Genomic DNA, 23,907 nt, shown 5'->3' on the forward strand with positions numbered 1-23,907 from the left:
AAGAACTTTACTGAGACCCCGAGGAAATGGATCATGCGCTTATGGGCTTCCTTGGCAACCAATACAAGTGCACTTGCGAAGAACCCACTACGCTATAAATCATTGCAATTTTACTGAGACCCCGAGGAAATGGATCATGCGCTTATGGGCTTCCTTGGCAACCAATACAAGTGCACTTGCGAGGAACCCACTACGCTATAAATCATTGTAATTTTTTAGAAGTAGGGCACCAGGCACTGTGCCATTTTTCGTCATTCTACAGAGAGCCGTGGTACCTGCTAAACGCATGTAAGGCATTATGCGCACTTTGTTGATGCTGTGCCTGATGACGATGAAGAATTATGGCAGAGCTCTTTGTAATGGGTTAGAAGCATTCAAAAACCTACTCGTTGCGCAATTCGCATTGTTTGACGCCTGGTTACAGAAATCGCGTTGTGCGACGCTTGGTGCTTATTTTACTCTTCTACCACGCCATATTGCATATGCTAATGTGGTTCCTTACCGGCATGAAGGCTGTATAGCACCTTTTTGCAAAGCAGTTTCAAGCACCAGCATGGCTCAGAGGTTGAATACTGGGCTCCCACGCAGAGGGCCCAGGTTCGAACCTCGTTCCATCCTGGAATTTTTTCTTATTTCGTTTTTTTTCTTATTTCGAGCGATACTGGTTACGGACACCGGCGGCGGCGGCGGCAGCGGCGGTGGCGGCGGCGGCGGCGGCGGACAACTACGGCACCAAAAACGGCCGGTGAAATGATCTCATAACAGCTTTCGCTGTAAAACTACCCAGTTCTTGGGCAATCCCCCAGCGTAGGTATGTGCCAGAGTTTCTAGGATCTGCAATAAGGTACGCATTTGGGCTGGTTGGTTCATGATTAACTGTACAAAACAGCGCTAAAAGACGGGACGAAGAAAGGACACAAACCACGGCGCTTACTGACAACCAAATGTGTTTTATTCTCCCAGTCCGCATGTATATACTCCGCCACAATCTCAAGAAAACAGAAAAGCGGAGAAAAACAGATACAACCGGAGTATACACATGCGGACTGGAAGAATAAAACACATTTGGTTGTTAGTCACCGCCGTGGTTTGTGTCCTTTCTTCGTCCCGTCTTTAAGCGCTGTTTTGTACAGTTAATTTTCTAGGATCTACTGTACTTTACTGTACTCAGCATGGTGCACATAATGCCTTACAGGCGTTTAGCGAGTACCACGGTTCTCCGCAAAATGACGAAAAATTGCATAGTGGCTGCTTGCCTACTTCACAAAAATTAAGATGATTTATAGCGTAGTGGGTTTCTAGCAAGTGCACTTCTATTGGTTGCCAAGGAAGCCCATAAGGCTTCCATGATCCATTTCCTCAAGGTCTCAATAAAGTTAATTCCCTCTCCTCTCTCTTTATCACGTAAACGTAGGTTATAAAGCGTGGTGGGAGAGTTAAGTAACGACCGGGCGTCACACAATGCGAATTACGTAACTAGTAAGCTTTCAACCCATTACAAAGGGTTCAGCTATAATTCTTCATCGTCATCAAACGTTGCATCTACAAAGTGCACATAATGCCTTACAGATGGTACATCGCTTCTCCGCAGAATGACGAATAATGTCGTGGTGGGTGCTCCACAACCTCACAGAAATTATGATTTGTGGCGAAGTGGGTACGTTGCTAGTGTACTTGTATTAGTAGCCACATGAGAGTTTATAACGGGCTCTAGAAATGCCGCTCTTCCAGCTTTCGCTGTGACTGTGCTGCGCTTTCCGTGCAGGCCTGGCGTTCATTTTTTTTAATAGCGAGCTAGCCGTTATGCGAACTTCGATGCAGTCACGGAAGTGTTACCATAGAGTGCGCACTCATTGTAAATAGCGGCATGTTTACTGCGGCGTCCAGTATGCGCTTTAGAATGTTTGTAAACAGTAATTAACGGACGAAAGAATAAACACCAGTGGATAGAAAGCGCGGTTCATCGGCAGACAAAAGTGAGGCAGAATATTTAATTTGGGATTTTCCAACTCGAACTTTCGCGGACCAAAAAAGGCGCGATATAGAAGTTTAAACACGAATAGAAATATGTTGTCCTAATACAATATGTTATATACCAGATATACTTTGTGTAAGAGCCGCTATTTCTTGTGCAATTTTGACGAGGTTCCGCCTTAAGATGCTTACCGACAGTCCGATATGCAAAAAAGCCGGCAGATCCCACGCATTGTGGGAATCGATGCAATGCGAAGCAGCCAGCAAAGAGCTGCATACATCGTCTTGTATGTCATTGAGAAAAATGCGTGTCATGGTTTTCATGTTAACTCCTATTATTTATGTTCGTCACACAGTAACTTCGCGCAATACCAACTTCGGGGTCGATCAAGCTAGAGAAACGGCCGCTAGCGCCCCATGAGCGTGGCACGCAAGTCGTGCTGTACATGACATACGTGTCATGACTTTCATGCTAACTCGTGTTATTTATGTTCCTCACACGGTCACGTCGCAAGATACCAATTTTGGTGTATATCAAGCTAGCGAAACGGCCGCCAGCACCCCATGAGCGTGGCACGTAAGTCATGCTATACATGACATGCGTGTCATGATTTTCATGTTAACTCGCGTTTTTATGTTCGTCACACAGTAACTTCGCGCAATACCAACTTCGGGGTCGACCAAGCTAGAGAAACGGCCGCTAGCGCCCCATGAGCGTGGCACGCAAGTCGTGCTGTACATGACATACGTGTCATGACTTTCATGCTAACTCGTGTTATTTATGTTCCTCACACGGTCACGTCGCAAGATACCAATTTTGGTGTATATCAAGCTAGCGAAACGGCCGCCAGCACCCCATGAGCGTGGCACGTAAGTCATGCTATACATGACATGCGTGTCATGATTTTCATGTTAACTCGTGTTTTTATGTTCGTCACACAGTCACGTCGCGCAAAACCAATTCCCGGGTAGATCAAGCTAGCGAAACGGCCGCCAGCGCGCCATGATTGTGGCACGTAAGTCATGCTGTACATGACATGCGTGTCATTATTTTCATGTTAACTCGTGTTATTATGTTCGTCACATAGTCAGGTCGCGCAATACCAATTTCGGGGTATATCAAGCTAGCGAAATGTCCGCCAGCGCCCCATGAGCGTGGAACGTAAGTCATGCTGTACGTGACATGCGTGTCATGATTTTCATGTTAACTAGTGTTTTTATGTTCGTTACACAGTCACGTCACGCAATACCAATTTCGGGGTAGGTCAAGCTAGCGAAACGGCCGCCAGCGCTCCATGAGCGTGGCACGGAAGTCATGCTGTACATGACATGCGTGTCATGATTGTCATGTTAAGTCGTGTTTTTATGTTCGTCACACAGTCACGTCGCGCAATACCAATTTTGTGGTAGATCAAGCTAGCGAAACCGCCGCCAGCGCCCCATGAGCGTGGCACGTAAGTCATGCTGTACATGACATGCGTGTCATGATTTTCATGTTAACTTGTGTTATTTATGTTCGTTACACAGTCACGTCACAAGATACCAATTTTGGTGTATATAAAGCTAGCGAAACGGCCGCCAGCCCACCATGAGCGTGGCACGTAAGTCATGCTGTGCATGACATGCATGTCATGATTTTCATGTTAACTCGTGTTATTTATGTTCGTCACAGAGTCACGTCGCAAGATACCAATTTTGGTGTATATCAAACTAGCGAAACGGCCGCCAGCGCACCATGAGCGTAGCATGTAAATCATGCTGTACATGACATGCGTTTCATGATTTTCATTTTATGACTTGTCATTTATGTTCGTCATACAGTCATGTTACGCCATACCAATTTTGGTGCACATTCGATGAACCAAGCGACCAGGAGAGCACAAAGTTGTAGGCGGCTAGATAGATAGATAGATAGATAGATAGATAGATAGATAGATAGATAGATAGATAGATAGATAGATAGATAGATAGATAGATAGATAGATAGATAGATAGATAGATAGATAGATAGATAGATAGATAGATAGATAGATAGATAGATAGATAGATAGATAGATAGATAGATAGATAGATACGCTCAAAGTCGCAGAAGTTCGCTAAGAAATGCTTCGCATTTAAAAAAAAGGGCTTACAGATGTGCTTATTACAGCTAAGGAGTGGCGGAGGATGGCATGGTTACATGTCACGTAAGCTAGACATGAATGAAGCTATCGCCATAGGACATGTCTACGATGACATGAAGGGCATGTCTTGTGTCTTTGATGTCATCATGGCTGCAAGTCCTGCCGTTCTACGCTACGCATTTCATTCTATGCCACTCCTTGTCTATGCTTCGTGCGCACAGTAGTCTTGCTTTTCTATACGCAACTGTCATGAAACAGCTGCTAATTGGCGCAACGCTGCCTCTTTCTGCTGTCCATTTCATCGCGGTTTAAATCCCGCACCATGTGCAGTGATGTCAAGGATTTGATCTCAATGAATTTTTCCGACCTACCCCTCTGTCTTTCCTCGCCGTCAAAAAAACGCAAACTGACGCCTTATTAAGTTTAGATTCCTTTTTTGTATGGTGATACATTCTTTTTTTTTAATAGAAGCAGGCCACGGTAATACTCACCCTCGTCTTTTTTCTTGTCTTTTGCACTACTTTTGCCGTCTTCTTCCTTCTCCTTTTCAGAATCTAAAAATCCAAGTGTGTAAGTTCTATATCTCTTAAACAGTCTACATTTCTCTCGACGACAGTGTTCGATGCTGCGTTAACAGCCTTTCTAGTTACAATTCTTTTGGCGACAACGCTTATAGTTAGCGGGCTGGACCAGCACAATCACTGTCAACAGTAATGCTTTGGCAGGAGCTAGACATGTGGCATCCTGGCTTTGGAGCCAGAGGTTGAGTAAATTATAGAGTAGTTATGCTCTTCTACGAGCTGCATTTTATTAAAGTTTTCGAGTCCGCGAGCCGACTTTAATCACATGTATCGCCATTGTCCAAACAAGTCAAATCCCCCCTTTGAGGGGGCTGAGAGACAGGAGCGATGGGAGGCCGCTTTGCGCAGCTCACGACCGGACGACCGACTCCGGATAGTGTGCTGGGCCATAGGGGTCGCCGAAGCGCAAGGACTTTCAGCCACCTAAAGCGGCCCGAGGGCCCATCGGCTGCCTTTTCCCTGTACCCATCCCCCTCCCCCTCACCTGACCCATCTCATGGCGTCAATAAAGTTGTATCCTCCTCCTCCTCTCCTCCCATAGACAAAATGCCAGGTTATATGTTAAACTCATGATGACATAGGAGAAACATGTTGTGCTGCAGTGGCTAATAAATTGATGGCTGCAACAATTTTCAAATAAGACATTGCAGTGACATCTACTTTATCAAGACATAATGATACGTCTTAAAAAAAGCTGTCATTTTTTTACGATTTGGCACAGAAGATTAACAGATTCGTGGGGAAACTATGTTGGAGGTTTGCTGACGTAATTTCGAATGATTCGCAGCAACTTCTACGAAGGCACGTTTCACTTTCGTGGCATGAACGATTTCTACCAAAAAGGAATCAAGTATTTTTTTTTTAAACATGAAAGTATTTTATGCCGCGGTCCACCACGGCACCACTAACGTATTTCCGTCACGGATATGATGTTGTAAAATATACACAAAGAGATAGCAAAGAAAAAACTAGAAGAAAAGTTCCGTCGCCGGGAGTCGAACCTACGACCCCTCCACGCAGCGCGAACAGACACGGCCACAGACGGCACGTTCTTTGGCATAATAACGGTTTGCTATTATATGCACCATTTACCATATGCGGTACTCAGAGATGGGTGGCCCTTCAGCGGGTTTTCATTATCACTAGCGAGATGGTGCGAAGGGCTCGAAGGGCGTTCTTTAAAGGTTGTCGCCCCGCGCGTTGCGATGCGCGCGTTCCGCCAGTGTGTGTGGTCGCTCGTGTGCGCGAGCTCATCTCGTGATGCGGGGTTTATTGTACATCTTGTGCTCACACCGTAAGGTTGCGTTGAAGTTTCAGAGAGCACGGAGGTCACTTCGCTCACTGTAGCGGCCGCTTTGCGAAAGAAGTGCGCTCCTCACACACAAATAAGTTACAACTGTGACAGTTAGTTCGCGCTCATCCTGTGTGTACTTGTGCGTGCGTTTCGTGCGTCGTCCTTTGTGTTTGAGCAGCGCGCTTTAACTGTCGAGCTGTGACAGTTGTTAGTTCACGCTCATCCTGTGTATGTTCTCTCCGTGCGTCCTTTCTGCTCGAGCAGCGCGTTGCGAGTTTCGAGCTGCTTACCGTTCTTCGCATGACAATACAATTTGTTGCCCTAACTTTCATTCCTTCGCGTTTTTGCTGAAACAATGCACAACTAACGCCTAAATACCTCTGTGAAGACCCGTTTCACTTTCGCGTGATACCGATTCCTATGACAGCGGGATCAGCCATGTTTGTTTGTTTTTTTTTTTTTAATAGCGAGCTAGCCGTTATGCGAACTTCGACGCAGTTACAAAATTTTGCCTATACAGTGCGCCCTCGTTGTAAATAGCGGCATGTTTACTGCATCGTCCAAAATGCGCTTTAGAATGTTTGTAACCAGTAAGGAAAAGATGAGAGAATAAGCACCATTGGATAGAAAGCGGCGTTCATCGGCAGATAAATAAGGCAACATATTTAATTGGGGATTTTGAAACTCCAAAGTTGCCGGATCAAAAAGCTGCAATATAAAAATTGAAACACGAATATGGGGGTGGTCTCAAAATGGCCGTGGTCTTTAACACAGGTTGTCTCCTGTCCGCACTGTCCAGACCATTAAAATATTGCATACAGCTCAGTGCCTCCACCTAGGCTGTAACGAATGGTTTCATCACGTCTTCGCGATAACCTTTTCAAGCTCGTTAGTTTACGCTCAGCACGAATGTTTTGAAAAGAATGTACAAAAGCTGAGACAATCAGGGTATGGTCAAAAATACGCAGCCGAATTCGAAAATTGCTCCAGTAGGCGAAAGACAATTCAGATTCCTAGCTAACACCATCTAGTGTTAGGAAAAGGACCACAAATATTCGTAGTATATGCCGTCTGTCTCGTGGTTTAATGACGCCATGGTACGAGGTCAATATGGCATGGTACGTACACAATTAGTTCAGTACTACTTGTACAGCGGCGCAAGAAACAGGGAAGGAATTAATCGACAAAAAAGCAGTGAGAGGTGCACTATCAGGTATATACAGCAACACCAGCCTTGCAAGATGGGCGCTGCCTGCTGCGCAACGTTTTCGAGTGGTAGGGCCTACATTAGTGAAGCATAACTATGTCTCAAAGTGAGAGGGCAATAACATTTGTCATCATTGCAAGGAACATGCTATTGCCACCTAGCGTATCGTGCGAACAATTGCAAGTTTCTTCCAATATGCAGTCAGGGAGTGGCAATAAAATAGCACCAAAATGAATTCATATGGCACACTTAACAGACGTGTTCTTTATTAGACGGAAAAACACATTTAGCAACGTCCTTTAAATTACCATTTTTTTCGCACCAGTTTTATTTCACGGACACATAGCTTAAATATTATGTTTTTCCAAACATTTTCTTCGTATTTCTTTCTCTTACGCATAGATGTTTCAAGGTGTATTTGCCTATATTTTTTGTTTGCTCGAATAAAGGTCATTTAGGAGTACAGCGCCGTGTTCTGTGGTCCTTTTCTGTGTGCTCGGCTATTGTTGGCGCTTTCATTTAAATAACTAACAGACATGAGTATGATAATGTAAGAACAAAATAGAAGGGAGTATCCGTTTGAAAACAGGCTGGGACATTCTTATAATTCTGCGTACAGGTTGACTCCTTCAGGCGATACGTATGAATGACGATATGAGGTGCTCTACACAGGTACAAAAGTGAAAAAACCTGATTTTTTGTCTTTGGTAGAAGTATCGCCCTTGGTTTTGGCTTCAGATGCTTCCGCGCTTTTTGATTCGTGTTTCTTTTGGTCTGTAATTGAATGAGGATGCGTGAAGAAACGGCCGGGGTGAATGGGTGAATTAAGAAAGAGTAGTGTAGCTTCGTGCGGACGCACAATAATTACTCATATCGATAGTTTGCTGAAATGAGTACATCACCGCCGTCTACACCGATAAAATCCCTACACATATATTTAACCGACTATTAACTGCATGTAATGTAGTAACGGAGTGCGGGAAGGATGGAGCGTTGGCAAAGCAGTGATGCCATTTCTGTCAAATATGAACGAGTACCAAACATCGGAGTATCCGTGCCGCTGCATTCACGCCAGCCGGTCCCTTAAAATGTCTGTGCTTCACGGCTAGGAAACATTTAGATAGTCTGATTGTTCATGCTGAATTCTCTTCCCCAACGCTAAGTAGCAGATCAGAACGCTCAGCGGCAGGTCTGTGTCGCCCTTGTTTATGATGCGCGCTGCCATGTGCTATCATGACCAGTGGCGTAGGCAGAAATTTTTTTCGGAGAGGGGGGGTGGGGCACCTCCTTGATCCGACATGGGGTCTGGCCAGATAAGTGTGGTCGAGTGTCTTGTTTTACTCTGTGTCTCATGGGGAAAAAGTATTCCGGGGGAAGGGGGGGCCGCACGAGACCGGTGTGCCACCCCCTGGCTACGCCACTGATCACGACAACGTGCTATGATGGTAATATATCCAATGCATATATATATATATATATATATATATATATATATATATATATATATATATATGTATATATATATATATATATATATATATATATATATATATATATATATATATATATATATATATATATATATATATATAATCTTCGTCAGAATCATATATATATATATATGATTCTGATGAAGGCCGGTCCCACGGCCGAAACGTAAAGAAAACCATTCCTGTTTTTCGACGTGTCTCTTCTTTTTATTCATATATATATATATATATATATATATATATATATATATATATATATTCTCCATTCATCACGTCTCAACATCCTATTAACAGCGCGGTTCTAGGTTGATCTACTGTCAAGTCACTCGAATTGGCCACATCAACAAAATTTTGTCCAAGGTCGGTCTTGTGCATCAGAGGCTGGTTCTGGGCTAGTTGGTACATTGACATCTTGAAACCGTGAAGCGCTCGAAGACGGGGACAAGAAGACGGCACACAAAGCGCTTGTGTCGTCTTCTTGCCCCCATCTTCATCCGCTTGTTATGAGCTTGAACGTCGGAATGTTGGAATGCCTCCAAGGGTACTTATGCTTATATTGATCACATCACCTAAGTTTATGGTTTTTAGATCAGCTAAACGCAAGTTAACCTCCTCACCAGCGATCACAGTTGACTCTCATTTGATTAATGTCAACGACAGAGTATCATTTCTTGGCGTTCACCTCGATACTAACGTTAACTTCGCTCTCCATATTGCTCACATTAGAAAAACGGCAGCATTCCGCATTCGCGCATTGCTCAAAGCTCGCTCATATTTTTCTCATAAAGCACTCCTTTCTCGTTACTTCGCATTCATTAATTCTCATATCACTTATGGCATCGCATCATGGGGAAGTACTTACGAGTGTCATCTTTCATCCATACAATATCTACAAAATTGAGCTCTTCGCGCTATTTTTAACTGTTCTCGCGACAGTAGCACCTTTCCCCTTCTTCAATGAAATAACGTCTCAAGTGTTAGCAACCTATTTTGGTTTAATCAAATTATGTTTCTGCATTAACAAATCATAAATCAACTTTCTGTCACTTTCATTGATCCTAAGATGTTAGTTAATGCTAACACAACCAGGTTTGCGGCTAACAATAACTTTTTACTTCCCAATGTTCGTACTAACTATGGTAAATCAACTGCTCTGTTCTGTACCATCTCCATATAGAATAATTTGCCGTGTCTTTTTGTTTTTCATTCTGCTTTGTGTATTGTCTTTTTCTACGGTTTTAACAGCTGCTTATCCTTGTTTTATTTGTAATCATCACCGAGGGTCCCGTTGCAGTCGTGTACTTTGGGACCCTCGTCTGTATATCTTACTCCCTGTAACATCCTTTTATATAATGATAATAAACTGATTGATTGATTGATTGATTGATTGATTGATTGATTGATTGATTGATTGATTGATTGATTGATTGATTGATTGATTGATTGATTGATTGATTGATTGATTGACCATGATAACCTTCTAAAAAGAGCCTACATTGTCTGCCGTTCTCACGGGTAATGAAGTCATCTGGTCCAGAGAAATTCTTTAGCCGGTAAACCTTCCCGTTCGGTAAGTTCGCAACGCCCATAGATTGTCGTGCCACCAAGCGGATTTCATGAGAACCCCCGAGAGGAGGGTTAACAGACGACGAACAAGCAACCGCTTCCCTCTTCGGCTGGGCTAGCCTGATTGTTAACGCGTTCGCAAGAGGGAAACGCTACGACTTTGCATGTTTCGTGCACCATGCAGTGAATAAACTGAGCCTTCCATGAAAAAACAAGACCGATTTTTTTCTCACGAGACACGAAGTTTTCGTGACAACACGTGGCGAAGCACACACTGCAAGTCCCGCATCCAATTGTGGCGCACCTTCGAGGGCGTCATTTGTGAACACCCGCATTTCTCTACACCCATGGGCGCCTGGTTTTTTTGCGGTCGCACCTACAACGCCTATTTGGGCGGCCATACAAGCTTCGCCAGAAAAACACGCAGACCAAGGTCACACGCTTTTGCTATTTCCGATAAGCCGACAACCTTGCACCAAATTATTCGTGTCAGAGGCGGTGTCAGGCTGGTTGAAAGAGCTTAGCAGACAAAGCTTGCGCTACAAGTGAGCTTGGTGCGCATGCTCTAGTCTTGCTGATCTGGTCCCTTCGCGCGGCTATACACTCCTGGCCGTCGTACCAGTGCACACTCGCGCGGTACTGTTAAAGAAGTGAGAGACTGTACAGTCGAGCGCGATATGAAGGTTATCGCGCGAGTGTCGACCGGCCTAGCGTCCCAGGAGCCTAGCGGAACGTTTCTGAGCAGTGATAATCAAGAATATACATTCTTCTCGCCCTCGTTGTCTGTTCGATGCTACAACAATTCACTACGACAAACTCTACACCCTTTCTCTCTATTTTAAGCTTTCCATTCGTTGCGATCAAGTGTATTCTTCGTTGGCTCTTATCTCCGCGGCCGATAACGAAAGTGGTGGGAAAGATCTGGTAAATGGTGGTGCTTGGCACTGCTTCGTTTTAACGGCTTGCCATGTTGAACAAACTATATCGCGTCATCATCGTGCTGCTTCGGCTGCGCGAGCCCTCGCCGCTGCTGCGTCTCGGTGCTGATAGTGGCTTTTGCTTACTTGAGCGGCGGCGCTCCATCTTGTGAACGTGCTTGAAATCACCGAAGAGCGCGGCTGCGCCTCTAGCGGGAGCAATCAGAACCAGCGGCTACGCCGCGATGGACAAGGCGCGAGCATAAAAATCTTAACGAGCAAGCTCCTAAAAAATTTAATTAATATATGCCTTCCTCAGCATCACAGCTTTATGGAACATCAAAAAGAGTGAGTGAAGCTTGCCTGATACCCCCTCTCCGCCAAAGAGGATTGTGGTCCGTGGCGCTGTTGTAGTTCATGGCCGACGCTCGCGCGATAACCTTCAAATCGCGCTCGACTGTGCATACCTATCCACGGCGTGTAGTTTAGATGGCGAAAAAAAAGATTAGAGGAGCGATAGACTGAAACGCTGAATACCAACTGCTTTACGAATGGCTGAGATTTCAACAGAACATATCCCACTTGGCGCAGCAGGACGAAAATGTGCTGAGGGATGACGCGGTCACCTACCATGAAAGGTAGCTATAATGACATAAAAGACAGCGGTCACCCTTTAGCTCCGCGCGGGTGCCTTCTGTTTGTATCTGGGACAGTCATTAATGAGTTTGTAGTAAAAGCTTCAATTTATTTCTCTCTTCGCGATCTATACCTTGCACCGCATGCGGAAAGGTGAACTAAATTACTTTTTTATTGACGTCATGGTCTGATTACAATTTTGCCGCACCTTTTTGTCCATATATCTCTGTTAAAAATTGGCAGTGAACTTGTCGATAAGTGCAGCTCTTCTCCTGGACATACACTGTTCGTCTTTAGCCACAACACGCTAAATAATACTCACCGTCACTGTTTTTCTTGCCTTCTTCATCCTCACTATCTTCTTTTTTTCCAGGACATAAAAAAAGAATATAGTGTGCAAGTGTCATTGCAACAGCATTCACAGTTGTGATTCTCCCTTCAAAATCTTGGACACTTTTGCACTAAGGCTGAAACAATATCTCACGAAAGGAATGCCAAGGCATGCCAATTCTAAAATTTGCAGGAAGGGTTGCACTTAGTACTCAGTAGTGCTGCTCCTGGTTCGTCAACTGTGATTTGTTAAAATAGTTCTTTCATAGCCAGAGTATTTAAGTGTTCAAGTTATCATGCGATATAAGCAATTATCAATGGCAGCGGATGGTAAACGCACTACATGAGTAACTAAATGTGCGGCATAGCCATGAGTTTAGGTCACGTGGACGTTAGGGCCAGAACTACGGCGCATGCCGTAGTTCAAGCGAATGTCACATATAGCGAATGCCGCATGCCGTAGAACAAGCGAATGAAAATAGGAATAAAAATGCTCTGAAAAGTTTGGTAATAAATTTTATGCAACGCTGCTCGCTTTCTAGCCGTAAGCATCAGTTCATTCAAGGCAAATTTCTCTCGTAATAAGCACTACATTCAGACTAAAGCTGTAATTCAAAGAACATGACCGCAGGGTGTAGTTCGGAGTACACAATTTCCTCTTTCGGCCATTGTCATATGGACTCGTTTTTCTAACGTAAACGTAAAATAACGGTTTCTGCAAATCTGAGGACAGATGCAGTGGTTCATATAATCTGGTCGCACAAGAAAAGAAAGGGAAGGAGCTTTGAAACGAGTCTGATGTTTAGTAGTCTGCACACAACCGTAATAAGGTTACCCAATAGCAAGTGCAGAAAAGTTGAGGATACATTCAACTCTGTGAAAGTGGATAACCAGTAAAGCTGTTGAGCGCACGACACAGAAGTCACACAGAATTTTCTAACCATTGCCGATCACACACCCGGCAACTATATCCGAAATATCTGTCGAGACAGTTCCCGTTTATTTCTTAATTGAGCGAATGCTTCGTTAACGTCTTCCATTTGAGGAGCGTGCGTCTTTTTGCCGCGATCATCATCGTGTTCGCTGGCTTGCCGCACGCGCTTGGCGTTTCGTGCACGCTATTAATTTGTGTTTGCAGCCCATGTGTTCCCTTCCTCAATTTATGGCGATAGCAATCATATGGACACTCAAGGCGCAGTTTTACCGTCGCTGCCGCCGTCATGTCCCGTAAAAACTCCAAACCGAAAACACCGGCCAGCGCGTCGTATGTTCCATGTGCGAGCTAAATATTGCGAAGGCTGGTGACAAGCGCTGCTCAACCAGAGATGGAACGAGCCGGCTAGCTCCGGTAAGGAACCTTCATAGGCGTTCGCCCGCTGAACAGTGTCGCTCGTGCAGCCACTGCAAACCTTCATCAAAATGGCACGGTCTCAAGTGCTTGTGCGTGCATTCTCAACAGACACTACTTGACGGCTTCAGTACCCTTGTACGCGCTGTCCTCTCACCACTTCGCGTGGAGGCGACAGGCAGCCCGAAAACCGCTTCCCTGACGGGAGTGGCCGTATTGCGTTACGCCAGCGTTTTGTAAAGTTACGCGAGATCGGATCCTAAGAGACTAAGCTGCTAGCCTTACTATGTATAACATTGAACTTCTGTTGCATTCAATGTTTCGCCCGCGTATCAAAAATGTTAAATTTTTAATGTATCAATTCTGTGTAGTGGGGTTTCCCCAAATTTTGTGGCACATACGTTTCTGCTCACGCACAGACGGAATGCCCTAGCCATATACAGGTTCACTGTAAGGAATTCAGGAGATGCTTAGAACTTGCTAAGAATGTTAAGGCGTCAGCCTACTTCGACCGTCTGTTGATCTGGTGTTGGCTTACTGCGGATATGCTGAAATTTATAATGATCGGCAACTACGTACTCTTCAACAGCCCATCAGCAGACTCTTCATCATAAAACTCACGTCATGAGCAGAAAGATCAAATGGAGATGAACAAAACATCCAAGTGGGCTTTCGCATTTACGTTCCTTGAAAGTGGAAAGCACGCCCCGAAGTGACGAAGTTGGCGAAGCAGGCGCGAAGCTCGTGCTGCCTTGCTTCCTTTTTATTTGTTACCCTCATGAACTCCGGGAGGACGAAGTCAACAAAGTACAAGCGTAGCTGGCACGCTCACATCTTTTTTTTTTACTATTTGGTTTTGGAACTTACAAGAACTTGGTTGGTTGGTTGCTCAAACTTTATTAATAGTCCTAAGAGACGCGACAAGCGCGCAGTGAGCTCCTCCCACGTTTGGACGAAAAGGGTAAGCCTGACGGCCACATAGTGGTCAAACATAGAAATATAAGGATTTCGCCTTCAAACTGAGCAAGAAGATGGCTGCTTGGGCTCGTTGGTAAAACATACACGACAAGGAAAGCTTTTCTGGGCGCGCATAACATTTGAAGGCAAGAACAGAACCGCATAGTCATTTATTTGCTTTTCTTCAAATGGTATCCGCAGTGAAAAAAATCTCCACCATATCCACAAAGTGAATGATGTTACAGAAGCCTACTCGGAGATATTCGGTTACACCATGAATCAGGCCCGTAGCCAGAGGGGGGGAGGAAGCCCTAGGGCCCCCCCCCCCTCTCCCGAAATGTTTTGTGAATTACCTGTTTTTACAAGAAATAAATAATAAAAATAGGTGTTTTTCTCAAATAGTCAAGGTTTTCAGCAAGTGCCCACCCCCCTCCCCCGAAAAAAATTCTGGCTACGGGCCTGCCATAAATGCTCCGTACAGTTGCTCTACAGTCATATAAAGACGTTACACGGCCTTGTCTTCTTCGTTCATGTTATTAGTATCGAAGCGCACTGACTGACGACTGTGGAAAGAGAGAGGAAGCGCGCATTTGTGGCCCTCTAGCGGTCTCCTATCAAACTAGAGCACGCGCCGGATTGGAGCAAGCGCCGCATGCTACACTTGCCTATTCTATATGTGATTTTGCCTGCGTTAATATCATCATCGAGGTGTTCGAAGAACAAGAGGAAGAAGAGTTCCCTTTCGCGGGAGCATGCGCTCAGGTGGTTATACTTCACCTCTGTTACGCCAAGCTAGCGATAGCAATGAGAACTAGCGGCTACTACGGCGATGGACAAACCCCGAGCACAACGAGCAAGCTCCTAAAGGGTTTTTCCTGTCAGGTGAACTCAGCTAGCTGGTTTGCGTTCATGGTGTGCTTGGTGCAGCGCTCACAACAAGGACGATTGAAGAAGAAAAAACAAACGGGCGCATGCGTTCAACCTCTGTGTATGTGCCTAGCTGATCTAACAAGGAGCGAATTTTCCAAGCATCCAACATACCGTACTCCCACTCTGTAGAATGCCACTAATAAATAGTTGACTGAAAGGGTAGCTTTCGCACTCAAATGATCTTCATTTCAAGGGTCTTAAAGTACAGTAATACTCACTTCCTTTATTATTTTTATTTTCTCTGTCCAAATCGCCGAATCCGTCGCCGTCATCTAAAAAATGCATAAGTTCTAAATGTATCCCGGCAAATGTTATGTATAGCACTAGTAGAATAAGCTTAATGCGATTACGATGGCATTTTCGGTTCCACTTATGTTCGAAGCAACACTGACAGTTATAGGCAGTGGACATTGAGCTATAGCGCACCAAATGAGTACATTTCCTCCTGGCAACATGCGCAACATTCCTTCTTTATCTCAAATAGTCACCGAGTTTTTTTTTCTCTTCGTTACAAACCTCCGATCTGTCTTCTTAATGCAATACAGAAGAAACGTGTCATAAGTTAAGGAGACATTGGTGTTAAGGTCAGAACTACAGCGCATAATAAAGCACAAACGTACGAATAAAACACGCTTGGCAAGTATCGGACTGCGCGTGAGTTGATGGAAACATGACACATAAAAAAAGAAAGGAAGAAGTTGTATCAGCGATACGTCTGTTACGTTGTACGTATAGGAAAAGAGGTTGTTCGATCGCTGGATAGCCTAAGGTTGCGATGAGGCTGTGCATGTATGTTGTCCATTCGTATCTTGGTTAGCGCGCAGAATAATTCAGTTGGAAGTGCCGCTCGTCCTGTCGTCGTGTTACTTCCTTTGTGTGTGTTTTATTTCGTGGCTAAATGATGTCCTTAAACACGCATAGAAACACTCTAATAAATTTAACACTAAATTGTACAGCACTTTCTTTTCTTTGATGCCATCAGTATCAGTTCATTCTAAAAAGAAGTTTGTGTAATTCTTAATGTGCATGTTATTGCGTTTGCAAACAAAATCACTGAAACAGTTATCGTTTCTGGCGTTTTAGTTGCTGTAACGATCACCCACCTGCTTATTTTTCGTTTTTTCAGCGAATATGTATATACCTTGGCCAGTCGCATATCCTAACGCAGACAGCCCGCCCTAGCAAGGAGTGCGCATGCGTGTGAAACTGCGGTGAGGGCACGAAAGAAGCCCGCATAAGAAAAGGATACGTCAGTTTATGCTTGTGTCGAAGCGTGCCATTGGTGATAGAAGCGACGTGCTTTGGGACGCAGGTGGTGCAACACGCAGGAAAAAGAGGACGTACTCTCTCTGTGAATCACGCTTTCAGCAGCCACCTGTAGCCAAGTCTCTGGGACGGCCAGATGGACGTAAAAATGTAATTCCTTCGTTCTACGTCGCGTCGTTTCTGCACGAGCCCACGGCTTTGAGCTATTCAAGCTTCAAAGCACTGGGTCAGTGCTACCAGTGAAACGATGTTCCTTGCAGCACTGCTTTCACATATCAACCAGGATATTTTACCATTACCCGCCGCGGTGGTATAGTGGTTATGGTGCTCTACTGCTGACCCGATGGTCGCGGGACCGAATCCAGACCGCGGCTGCCGCATTTTCGATGCAGGCGAGAATGCTTGAGGCCCATGTGCTTAGATTTAGGTGCACGTTACAGAACCCCAGGTGGTCAAAATTTCAGACGACCTCGACTACGGCGTCCCTCATAATCATATCGTCGCCCAACAATTATTATTATGATTTTAACCCTTATATCTGAGACCATCACACTGAAAAATGATGCAGACAGTATGGGGCTGAATGATATCGCAGGGCTTATTGGGCGGACAACATTGCACGTTTCTTTGGTTTGAAATGCTAGATCAGTTCGAGTAACACACTTGAGCCATTTTATAGAAATCTGAATGGCAGCGTATCCGCAGTCTTAAATTTCCTTTTCTCATCGCGATGTAGGAAATGTATGCAAATGCGCGGATGCAATGCTGTTCGATTTCCTTACATCGAAACTAAACTATTATTTTATATGCAACGAAAGGCGATTCGGCATTATGCTTTGGTTATCCGGTATCCGCGATCTCTCTCTTTTTTTTCTTTTTTGCACCACAAGGGCCTCTGAAATTTTCATTCCCCGGCATGCACCCATAGGGCCAAATGTTGTCAACAAGAGTTAGCAAATCTAAGTTGGCCACCAAAGCCGATTTTACAAAGCGCTTTTTTTTAAGTAAACGAGCAATGAAGCGCTGGTTCCTTCCTGGCTCTGCAAAGACTGCTTTTTTCTTCGGACGTGCGCTCTACATCTAGCTCCGTGTAGTCGATTACAAACAAACAAAAAAAACATGCCAGCTCCGCTCACAGAACTGCGGCGACATACCCTTCAGCTGTGAAAAGAGTCAGCTGCGTCGTACTGTCTGGCTTGCCACATACGCTTGGCGTTTCGTGCACGATATTAATTGCTGTTTGCCGCCCGTGTCTTCCCTTCTTGAATTTATTGCAATAGCAATCATATGTGCGCTCAAGGTGCAGTTTTGCCGTCGCCGCCGCCGTCATGTTCCGTAAAAATTCAAACCGGAAACACCGCCCAGTGCGTCGTATGTTCTATGCGCGAGTTAATGCTTGCGAACGCTGGAGACAGGCCTGGCTGAAGTAGAGATGAAACGCGCCGGCTTGCTCCGGCAAAGAACCTTTAAGCCCGAACCACACGTACGCTGGCCGAGCGCGCGCTGTACGTTGGCTGTACGCGCTCCGGAGGCCGCGCATGCGCAGACGAAGCAAGCGCGGCAAAACGCGCGCGGTACGCGAGTGTTTGCTTCGACTGATATCGACCTTGAGACGGCGCGCGCTCGGAAGCGCTTGGAGCCCAACTGTGGCATGGCTGTTACCAGCACCGGTTTGACCGACGGATGATGATACACATCATATGAAAAATTTTAGTTCTTATTTACTTTTGCATGCATCTAACAATAAAAAAGGTAACAGAAGGAGGTTTTGTAAGTATTCTGATGAACTATCAGTAATTTTGTACGAAACGATGTCTTGCACGTATGAGGAAGCGCGCGCTTCGCGTGCGCCTTCGCGCGTAGTGTGTGGGTGGAAACCGCCATCACTCGCCGGAGACGCCCGGGCTGCGCGCGCTGACGCGCGCCCCGTGCGCGTTTGGGAGCGTACGTGCGGTTCGGGCTTTAAGGTCGTTCACGCGCTGAGCTGCGTCGCTCGGGCAGCAACTGCAAACCTACCTCAAAATGGCTCGGTCGCGAGCGCTGATGCGTGCATTCTCAGCGGACATTACTTAACGGATTCAATACCCTTGTACGCTCTGTCCTCTCGCCACTTACTTGTCGTGGAGGCGACAGGCAACACGAAAACCGCTTCCCTGACGGGAGTGGCCGTATTCCCTTACGTCAGCATTTTGTAAAGTGCCACGAGATGGTATCCTAAAAGACTAAGCTGCTAGCCTTAGTATGTATAACATTAAGCTTTATTGCTGTCGCATTCAATGCTTCGCCCGCGTGGCGAAACTGTGACATTTTGAATGTATCAGTTGTGAGTAGTGGGGTTTCCCCAATTTCTGTGACACATACGTTCCTGCTCACACACAGACGGAATGCCCTAGCCATATGCAGGTTCACTGTAAGGAATTCGGTAGATGCTTAGAACTTGCGAAGAATTTGAAGGCTTCAGCCTACTTCGACCGTCTGTTGATCTGGTGTTGGACTTACTGCTGATATGCTGAAACGTATGATGAACGGCAACTACATTAACTCATCAGCAGACTCTTCATCATAAAATTTAAGTCATGAGTAGAAAGTTCAACAGCAGATGAACTGAAGGTCCAAGTAGGTTTTCGCATTTACATTCCTTGAAAGTGGAAAGCATGCCCCGAAGTGACGAAGGTGTCGATGCAGGCCCGCAGCTTGCGCTTGCATGCTTTCTTTTTATTTGTTACCCTCGAGAACGCCGCAAGGTCGAAGTCAACAAAATACAAGCGATGGTACAAGCGTAGTTGGTGCGCTCACTTCTTTTTTTACTATTTGTTTTGGACCTTACACGAACTTGGTTGCTTGGTTGCTCAAACTTTATTAATTGTCCTGAGATACGCGACAAGCACGCAGTGAGCTCCTCCCACGTTTGGACAGGCAGGGTGTAGTTACTGTATGTGCTACCTTTAGGTAGTTGAGTTGCAGATCTGTCTTCCAAACGCCACGAACAACCATGCGTTGCGACGAAACTAACGCTGGGGCCAATTTTTGTATTTTTTGACAACGACGCCGTACTGAACTGAATTGGCACTAGACATCGACAGTCGATTTAATCGCCGGTCTTCGACACGCCAAGCCTGTCGATCGGCGACACGGTGGGCATGTCGCCTGCATAAAGAGAGTGCAGCTTTGTCGCATGGCTGTGGTTGCTAGCCAGACCTATGCGCAACTCTGCTACCTAAAGGTAGCATATACAGTGACTCTAGGGCAGGGTAAGCCTGACCGCCACATAGTGGTCAAACGTAGTTATATTAGGCTTTGGTGTTAAAACTGATCTACAAGTTGGCTGCTTAATTTGGGCTCCTTGGTAAAACAAACATGACAAGGAAATCTTTCTTGCGCGCGTATAACATTTGAAGAAGAGAACAGAACAGGATAGTCCTTTTCTTTCCTTCAAATGTTATGCGCAATGAAAAAGGTTCTTCCTGTCCGGTGAACTCAGCTAGATGGTTTGCGTTCGTGGTATGGTAGGTGCAGCGCTCACAAGGACGATGGAAGAAGAAGAAACAAACGGGCGCATGCGATCAACCTCAGTGCATGTGGCTAGCTCATCTAATAAGGAGCGACTTTTCTGAGCACCCAACATCCCGTACTACCACTCTGTAGAATGCCTCTAATAAATAGTTGACTGAAATAGGTTGGTTTGGCAGACAAATGATCCTTATTTCAAAGGTCATAAACTGCAGTAATACTCACATTTTTGGTGTTTTTTCTTTTCTTTATGCCTATCGTCGTCGTCGTCGTCCTCATCTAAAAAATGAAGATGCATAAGTTCTAAATGCATCCCGGCAATGCTATATAGAGCCTATATAGTAGAATAAGCTCAATGCGATAACGATGGCATTTTCGGTTCCACTGATGTTAAAAGCAATACTGACATTTATAGGCTGTGGCCATTGAGCTGTGGCGCACCAAATGAGTACACGTCCGTGTGGCAACATGCGCAACATTCCTTCTTCATCACAAATTGTCGCCGTGTTTGTTTGTTTTTTCTCCATTACAAACCTCCGATCTGTCTTGATAATGCCACACAGAAGAAACGTGTCATAAGTTAAGGAGACATCACTGTTGAGGTCAGAACTCCAGCGCATAATAAAGCACGAACATACGAAAAAAACGCGCATAGCAAGTATCGGACTGCGCGTGAGTTGATGGAAACATATCACATAAAGAAGAAAGGAAAGGATCAAGTTGTATCAGCGATACGTATGTTACGTTGTACGTATAGAAAAAGAGGTTGCTCGATCGCTGGATTGTCTAAGGTTGGGATGAGACTGCGCATGTATGTTGTACATTCATTTCTGGGTTGGCGTGCAGAATAATTCATTTGGAAGTGCCGCTCGTCCTGTCGTCGTCTTACTCCCTTCCTGTGTGTTTTCTTTCGCGGCTAAATGATGTCCTTAAAAACACTAATAGAAACACTCTAATAAATTTATTACTAAATTTTACACCATTTTCTTTTCTTTGAAGCCATCAGCATCAGTTCATCCTAAAAAGAGGTGTGTATAATTTTGAATGTGCATGATATTGCATTTGCCAACAAAAGCACTGAAACAGTTATAGCTTCTGAACTTTTAGTTTCTGTAACGATCACCCACCTGCTTATTTTCCGTTTTTTCAGCGAATATGTATATACCTTGGCCTGTCGCATATCCGAACGCAGAAAGCCCGCCGGTGCGAGGAGTGCGCATTCGCGTGAAAGTGCGGCGACGGCCCGAAAGAAGCCCGCATTGGAAAAGGATACGTCAGTTTCCTCTTGCGTCGAAGCGTGCCATTGGTGATAGAAACCACGTGTTTTTGGACGCAGGCGGTGCAACACGCAGGAAAACAGGACGTTCTCTCTCTCTCTGATGCACGCGTTCAGCAGCCACCAAGACTGTGCGACGGCCAGATGGACGTAAAAATGTAATTCCTTCGTTCTACGTCGCGTCGTTTCTGCACGAGCCCACGGCTTTGAGCTATTCAAGCTTCAAAGCACTGGGTCAGTGCTACCAGTGAAACGCTGTTCCTTGCAGCACTGCCTTCACATCTCAACAAGGATATTTTACCGTTACCCGCCGCGGTGGTATAGTGGTTATGGTGCTCTACTGCTGACCCGATGGTCGCGGGATGGAGTCCCGGCCGCGGCGGCCGAATTTTCGATGCAGGCGAGAATGCTTGAGGCCCATGTGCTTAGATTTAGGTGCACGTTACAGAACTCCAGGTGGTCAAAATTTCAGACGACCTCGATTACGGCGTCCCTCATAATCATATCGTGGCCCAACAATTATTATTATGATTTTTAACCCTTACATCTGAGACCATCACACTGAAAAATGATGCAGACAGTATGGGGCTGAATGACATTGCAGGGCTTAATGGGCGGACAACATTGCACGTTTCTTTGGTTGCAAGTCGGAAATTTTGAAATGCTAGATCAGTTCGAGTAACACACTTGAGCCATTTTATAGAAATCTGAATGGCAGCGTATCCGCAGTCTTAAATTTCCTTTTCTCATCGCGATGTAGGAAATGTATGCAAATGCGCGGATGCAATGCTGTTCGATTTCATTACATCGGAATTAAACTATTATTTTGTATGCAACGAAAGGCGATTCGGCATTTTGCTTTAATTATCCGGTATCCGCGATCTCTCTCTTTTTTTTTTCTTTTTTTGCAACACAAGGGCCTTTGAAATTTTCATTCCCCGGCATGCACCCATAGGGCCAAATGTTGTCAACAACAAGAGTTAGCAAATCTAAGTTGGCCACAAAAGCCGATTTTACAAAGCGCTTTTTTTACGTAAACGAGCAATGAAGCGCTGGTTCCTTTCTGGCTCTGCAAAGACTGCTTTTTTCTTCGGACGTGCGCTCTACATCTAGCTCCATGTAGTCGGTTACAAACAAACAAAAAAAACATGCCAGCTCCGCTCACAGAACTGCAGCGACATGCCCTTCACCTGTGAAAAGAGTCAGCTGCTTCGTACTGTATGGCTTGCCACACACGCTTGGCATTTCGTGCACGGTATTAATTGGTGTTTGCCGCCCGTGTCTTCCCTTCTTGAATTTATTGCAATAGTAATCATATGTGCACTCAAGGTGCAGTTTTGCCGTCGCCGCCGCCGTCATGTTCCGTAAAAACTCAAACCGGAAACACCGCCCAGTGCGTCGTATGTTCTATGTGCGAGCTAATGCTTGCGAACGCTGGAGACAGTCGTGGCTCAACTAGAGATGAAACGCGCCGGCTTGCTCCGGCAAAGAACCTTTAAGGTCGTTCACGCGCTGAGCTGCGTCGCTCGGGCAGCAACTGCAAACCTACATCAAAATGGCTCGGTCGGGAGCGCTGATGCGTGCATTTTCAGCAGACATTACTTAACGGATTCAATACCCTTGTACCCTCTGTCCTCTCACCACTTACTTCGCGTGTAGGCGACAGGCGACACGAAAACCGCTTCCCTGACGGGAGTGGCCGTATTCCCTTACGTCAGCATTTTGTAAAGTGCCACGAGATGGTATCCTAAAAGACTAAGCTGCTAGCCTTAGTCTGTATAACATTAAGCTATATTGCTGTCGCATTCAATGCTACGCCCGCGTGGCGAAACTGTGACATTTTGAATGTATCAGTTGTGAGTAGTGGGGTTTCCCCAATTCCTGTGGCACGTACGTTCCTGCTCACATACAGACGGAATGCCCTAGTCATATACAGGTTCACTGTAAGGAATTCGGGAGATGCTTAGACCTTGCTAAGAATGTGAAGGCTTCAGCCTACTTCGACCGTCCTTTGATCTGGTGTTGGGCTTACTACTGATATGCTGAAACGTATGATGAACGGCAACTACATAAACTTCAAGAGCTCATCAGCAGACTCTTCATCATAAAATTCACGTCATGAGCAGAAAGTTCAACAGCAGATGAACTGAAGGTCCAAGTAGGTTTTCGCATTTACATTCCTTGAAAGTGGAAAGCATGCCCCGAAGTGACGAAGCTGTCGCAGTCCCGCAGCTTGCGTTGGCGTGCTTTCTTTTTATTTGTTACCCTCGTGAACGCCGCAAGGACGAAGTCAGCAAAGTACAAGCGATGGTACAAGCGTAGCTGGTGCGCTCACTTCTTTTTTTTTACTATTTGTTTTGGACCTTACACGAACTTGGTTGCTTGGTTGCTCAAACTTTATTAATTGTCCTGAGATACGCGACAAGCACGCAGTGAGCTCCTCCCACGTTTGGACAGGCAGGGTGTAGTTACTGTATGGGCTACCTTTAGGTAATTGAGTTG

The 23,907-nt window shown here is 45.3% G+C and overlaps 1 protein-coding gene across 15 annotated transcripts in view; it reads right to left on the reverse strand.

Annotated features, from left to right (window-relative positions):
• Nucleotides 1–23,907, reverse strand: part of LOC119374518 (histone-lysine N-methyltransferase, H3 lysine-79 specific) — a 79,670-nt gene that overhangs the window by 21,198 nt on the left and 34,565 nt on the right. For 3 of the 15 annotated variants that reach the window (XM_049410863.1, XM_049410867.1, XM_049410862.1), the window contains exons 10-14: nucleotides 20,355–20,408; nucleotides 15,572–15,625; nucleotides 12,111–12,149; nucleotides 7,870–7,953; nucleotides 4,589–4,651 (exon numbers count right to left, since the gene is read on the reverse strand). In XM_049410863.1, the coding sequence (XP_049266820.1) occupies nucleotides 4,589–4,651; nucleotides 7,870–7,953; nucleotides 12,111–12,149; nucleotides 15,572–15,625; nucleotides 20,355–20,408 (294 nt within the window). The remainder of the gene's footprint in view (nucleotides 1–4,588; nucleotides 4,652–7,869; nucleotides 7,954–12,110; nucleotides 12,150–15,571; nucleotides 15,626–20,354; nucleotides 20,409–23,907) is intronic. The other 12 variants (XM_049410872.1, XM_049410868.1, XM_049410864.1 and 9 more) reach the window with 11 other exon arrangements.

This window comes from Rhipicephalus sanguineus, chromosome 11 (genome assembly GCF_013339695.2).
Source record: "Rhipicephalus sanguineus isolate Rsan-2018 chromosome 11, BIME_Rsan_1.4, whole genome shotgun sequence".
In the NCBI taxonomy this organism is placed as follows: domain Eukaryota; kingdom Metazoa; phylum Arthropoda; class Arachnida; order Ixodida; family Ixodidae; genus Rhipicephalus; species Rhipicephalus sanguineus.